The sequence below is a fragment of the Mesoplodon mirus genome (assembly GCF_964341445.2).
Source record: "Mesoplodon mirus genome assembly, chromosome: 11".
NCBI classification, from domain to species: domain Eukaryota; kingdom Metazoa; phylum Chordata; class Mammalia; order Artiodactyla; family Ziphiidae; genus Mesoplodon; species Mesoplodon mirus.
In genome coordinates, this window is record NC_138987.1 from 24,510,614 (window position 1) to 24,516,613 (window position 6,000).

General features: G+C 35.7%; 1 protein-coding gene across 6 annotated transcripts in view; it reads left to right on the plus strand.

Annotated features, from left to right (window-relative positions):
* Positions 1-4,385, plus strand: part of ACTR6 (actin related protein 6) — a 33,284-nt gene extending 28,899 nt beyond the window's left edge. For all 6 annotated transcript variants that reach the window (XM_082634978.1, XM_082634979.1, XM_082634981.1 and 3 more), the window contains one exon: positions 3,696-4,385. In XM_082634978.1, coding sequence (XP_082491104.1) covers positions 3,696-3,825 — 130 coding nt within the window. In that variant the 3' untranslated portion in view covers positions 3,826-4,385. The remainder of the gene's footprint in view (positions 1-3,695) is intronic.
* The last annotated feature ends 1,615 nt before the right edge of the window (positions 4,386-6,000 follow it).

The window sequence follows — 6,000 nt, forward strand, 5'->3', positions numbered from 1 at the left end:
TGTGAAAAAGACTGTACTACCCAAAGCAATCTACAGATTCAATGGAATCCCTATCAAATTACCAATGGCATTTTTTACAGAATTAGAACAAAAAATCTTAAAATTTGTATGGAGATACAAAAGACCCCAAATAGCCAAAGCAGTCTTGAGGGGAAAAAAATGGAGCTGGAGGAATCAGACTCCCTGACTGCAGACTGTACTGCAAAGCTACAGTAATCAAGACAATATGGTACTGGCACAAAAACAGAAATATAGATCAATGGAACAAGATAGAAATCCCAGAGGTAAACCCACGCACCTATGGTCAACTAATATATGACAAAGGAGGCAAGGATATACAATGGAGAAAAGACAGTCTCTTCAATAAGTGGTGCTGGGAAGACTGGACAGCTACATGTAAAAGAATGATATTAGAACACTCCCTAACACCATGCACAAAAATAAACTCAAAATGGATTAGAGACCTAAATGTAAGACTGGATACTGTAAAACTCTTAGAGGAAAACATAGGAAGAACACTCTATGACATAAGACACAGCAAGATCTTTTTTGATCCACCTCCTAGAGTAATGGAAATAAAAAGAAAAATAAACAAATGGGACCTAATGAAACCTCAAAGCTTTTGCACAGCAAAGGAAACCATAAACAAGAAAAAAAGACAACCCTCATAATGGGAGAAAATATTTGCAAATGAAGCAACCGACAAAGGATTAATCTCCAAAATAATAAACAGCTCATGCAGCTGAATATTAAAATAACAAAACAACACAGTTCAAAAATGGGCAGAAGACCTAAGTAGACATTTCTCCAAAGAAGACATACAGATGGCCAAGAAACACATGAAAAGCTGCTCAACATCACCAATTATTAGAGAAATGCAAATCAAAACTACAATGAGGTGTCACCTCACACCAGTTAGAATGGGCATCATCAGAAAATCTACAAACAACAAATGCTGGAATGGGTGTGGAGAAAAGGGAACCCTCTTTCACTGTTGGTGGGAATGTAAATTGATACAGCCACTATGGAGAACAGTATGGAGGTTCCTTAAAAAACTATAAATAGAATTACCATATGAGCCAGCACTTCCACTACTGGGCATATACCCAGAGAAAACCATAATTCAAAAAGACACATGCCCCCCAATGTTCATTGCAGCACTATTTACAATAGCCAGGTCATGGAAGCAACCTAAATGCCCACTGACAGACAAATGGATAAAGAAGATGTGGTACATACATACAGTGGAATATTAGTCCGCCATAAAAAGGAATGAAATTGGATCATTTGTTGAGACGTGGATGAATCTAGAGACTGTCATACAGAGTGAAGTAAGTCAGAAAGAGAAAAACAAATATCGTATATTAACGCATGTATGTGGAACCTAGAAAAATGGTACAGATGAACCGGTTTGCAGGGCAGAAGTTGAGACAGCGAAGAAATGTATGGACACCAAGGGGGGAAGCCGTGGGAGGGTGGGGATGGTGGTGTGATGAATTGGACAATTGGGATTGACATGTATACACTGATGTGTATAAAATTGATGACTAATAAGAACCTGCTGTATAAAAAAATAAAAATTAAAGAATAAAAATAAAAAAATGATAAACTTTACTTTCAGTGGATGAAAGGGGATGAAGTATGTGAAGTAGCATCCATTATGGTTGGTACATAATGGGTGCTCAGTTAATGTAAGATCACTTCCCTATAGTGAATCAGTCCTCATTTCTTGGAGATTTTTTACAGGCAAAGCAGTTAGGTTATTATCTATTCTATTTGGGACTTACGTGGTGGCGCTGTGGTTAACAATCCACCTGCCAGTGCAAGGGACATGGGTCGAGCCCTGGTCCAGGAAGAGCCCACATGCCACAGAGCAACTAAACCCGTGCGTCACAACTACTGAGCCTGGGCTCTAGAGCCCGTGGACTGCAACTACTGAGCCCGCATGCCACAACTAGTGAAGCCTGTGCGCCTGGAGCCTGTGCTCTGCAACAGGAGAAGCCACCACAATGAGAAGCCTGTGCACAGCAATGAAGAGTAGCCCCCACTCGCCACAACTAGAGAAAGCCCGCACGCAGCGATGATGACCCAACACAGCCAAAAAGAAATAAAAAATAAAATAAATTTTAAAAACTTTATGTATTTGATTTATCTGAGATATGCCATTTCTTGAGAGTGTCTATGAAGAATAGAAATATGAGAATTTAGCCAAGATAAATAATGTCAATTGGTAAGTTGTTTTGGAATGTTTTAAAATAATTTTAAATACTTAAACTTTTACATTTAAGTAGTCTTTTTTTTAATTCAAAACTATTTTATATGTACCCCCTATCCTGTTTTATGAGAAAAAGCAGATAATTAAGGTATAATTTTAGAGTTGTAAGAAAGGCTTATAGATCATCCCCTTCTGTGTACTTATTTGTAAATAAACAAGGGCTCATGAGTTAGCAAAGGTCTTATGATAAGTTAATAGCAGTAACCAGACTAAAATTCAGTTCTCTTTATCTGGAGGCAGAAGTTCTCACCAAATTTATGTCTAGATAATCCCCCATCGCTGCTCCACTGTTTTAAGCGGCAGAGTTGCAAACAAGACCCCACATACCTGATTTTTAATTTTAGAGTTTTGTTTCAAAGCTAAAGAAGAATTTTTCAAAATCAATAGCAGTTAATAGAAGGCCCTCATCTGATCACTTAATTTTATAGCTATCAGATAAAAGAATAAATTATCATTAGATATTGGAATGATTTTTATCAGCATTAATGTTCATACACTCTTTAGAATATGAAGCATATTGGATTTTTATCCTGCATTTTAAGTGTAAGTCATGCATACATTATAGGCCAAGGGATCTATAGAAATAGTTTTTATTCTTTTATTCATCAAATCTTTATTGCACATCTGATTTCATAGATAGATATATATTTAGGTTTTTTTAAGGTTAGGAAATGTAATAAATATAATAAGGAAAACACTTTTTTCTTTATCATTTTTCATATTTAAAACTGAATTGGGGGAGAGGAAGAGTAGAAGTAGAATTACACAAATTCAACCAATTACACAGAATTACAACCAATTACCTTGGTTGTACATAAAATTAAACTAAAAGTTTGATGTGATCTAATTTTACTTATTGTCCATGTCCTACCATGTGGCAAGTTTATCATGCACTGTGGTTTTTAAATGTCTCATTTATTAGAGGCAACAAAGTATAGGAGCAAAAGCACAGACTGTGTGAAAACAGTTCCAAGTTGAATCCTAGTTTGTCTTAACCTCTCTGAATCTCATTTTCCAAATCTATAAAGTGGGAGTTATAATATCTATTTCATTGGTTGCTGGGTGAATTGATTTGATGACATGTCTTTGCCATGTACAAAAGTTAGACTCAGTTATTACAGTGTTTTTCTTTTTATGCATTTTTTGTATTTTGCTTGTATTCTTGTTTTTTATTAAGGTAGAAGGCCCATATATTCAGGACACAGGGAAAATAAAAAGAACACTTACTTGTAGTGGTGACCAACTTTCCTTTCCGAGTTTGCTTTACTTCTATGAAGTTTATGCTTATTTTCACACTTTAAATGATTTTCTGTTAAATCAGGTTGGGTAGAGATTGCCACATTTTAGTTACTAATTAATGTTTCTGGCATTTCAGTTCTGTAAAATCATCTGGGTTCACTTATTTTACCTTTATTTTTAGCCCTATTACTTATGCCTGGGAAGGTGGAAAATTGATATCAGAGAATGATGATTTTGAAGATATGGTGGTAACAAGAGAAGATTATGAAGAAAATGGACATAGCATCTGTGAAGAGAAATTTGATATTTAAGAAACGTTTCTGAAAGTTTTGACTGTGACAAAGGTTTAATTTTCAGTGTTCTTTTTGAAGGAAGTTAAGGACCTGTGTTACCTTTCATCCTAAGATAAGATAACATCTTGAACTTATGTAAATACTTTGATCCATGGCTGATTTTCAAAGGTTTCTTAGCTAGGTTAGTAAGTAAACTGTAACTCAGCCCAAATTTTCATTTAGGAGCTAGACTTACTATAACAATGCTTATGCTGTTTCCGAGACTAAGTTATCTTTCATTAGAAGATGAAAGAGTGAGTGTATTTTAAGTTTAATTCTTTATAGCTAAAAGCACAAACTTAACTGTCTCACTGGTCAGGTTTCCTTAGAAGGTAGTTTTGTGTGACTGACTAGGAATTGGCCAGAGTATTTTCAGGCTGATATGATTTCTCTCTTTCTTCTAGAACTAAGTATTTTATCTTTAAATTGTCATTTGTATATACTAAAGTTGGAAAAACTAATCTATGTGTATGTAATGTTTATTTTTTACTTAGCCTAAGTTTGAAAGGATGAAGACCAAAGCCAATTTATTAAAGTGTTTTTGGTCAGTACTGTGTTGCAGAAATGTATTATTTCACTCATAAAAATACTATACCATTTTTTAGGATGAAATTCTTGTGTCATTGGGCTCATGAATCAAATTCCTGCCAATCTCTTTACCTTAGCTTGGATCATGTGCCTACCCCATGGCTTCAGGGATTTTAACAGCCCTACTAAGATAGCCTAGAGTGAAAGAAGGTAGTTTCCCAAAGGAAAATTAAGGTGAAGAGACAGATGCTGGGCAGGGTGAAAGAGCTGTCCAGTACAATTATGTTTGGATTATATGGACAGTCCCTGATTGACAATGGTTCGACTTAAAGATTTTTTGACTTTACAGTGGTGTGAACGCAGTATGCACTCATTAGAAACTGTTCTTCAAATTTTGAACTTTAATATTTTCCTGGGCTAGTGATATTTGGTATGTTACTCTCCTGTGATGCTGGGCAGCAGCAGTGAGCCACAGGTCCCAGTCAGGGTAAACAACCAATATGCTTACAACCATTCTGTACCCACCAACCATTCCGTTTTTCACTTTCAGCACAATATTCAATAAATTATGAAACATTCCACACTTAGTTATAAAATAGGCTTTGCGTTTGATGATTTTGCCCAGCTCTAGGCTAATGTAAATATTCTGAGCGTGTATAAGGTAGGCTAGACTAAGCTATGATGTTTGGTAGGTGAGGTGTAGTAAATGCATTTTTTACCTAATCAAAGAAGATCTGTTTTAGGTTAGGGCCTGGTCAGTCCTTCCTAGACCTAGGCTAGTTACATTACTTGTTATCATTGCAGAGTTGCAAATTGATTGTGTTTGTGTGATACCCAGGTACTAGCATATAATCTGTGGAGAGTGTACCAAAAAGTTGCTGGTGGCATAAAAGAAGTTTTTGCAACCATACAGTGTAACTGTGCTAGAATTTCAGGGTGATGTAGTTAGAGGTATAAAGGTAAGTCACCATTTAAAGGGCTTTCCTTGACTTACCAGGACCTCATCTTGCAGGCAGAATACTATCATCAACAACCAAGATGTTTTTCGTATGAGGAACTGGGGCATTCCTCAAAGCTGCATTTCCAAAACATGCCCTAGCTTGAAGTTTCCCATTATGTTCTGCTGAGAATAATGTGTGTGTCACATGCTTACTACAGTACACTGATTTCTGTCCACGGTGTAGGTCTCTTAGTGCTCATTTTTGAGACACTAAAAATTCATTTCTGAAATTAATGAATATAGATGCTAATCGTTTATCTCTAGCCTTGAAGCTCCCATCAGTTTTAACACCTGCCTAATTTTGAAACTTTATTGCTAGAGATAATGTTTTAATATTATACAGTAAGTTGACTTCAAAGAGAACATTTAACATTAGCTCTAAATAATAACAAAGTTATCTATTTTTGAAAGATGTTAAAAGATCCTGATTTGAGATTCACTAGAAGTATTGAGCAAGAACTTAGCCACATTAGAGTTTATAATTTTGTGCTGCAAATTGCATGCATGGAAACAGTGTTCTAGCATTGGCTGTGCATAATATACACCTTAAGACAGTAGAGGATTAGGGTTTACATCAATGACTAATCAAGATAGGATAATTCTCTCCAACAATTTTCTATCTTGGT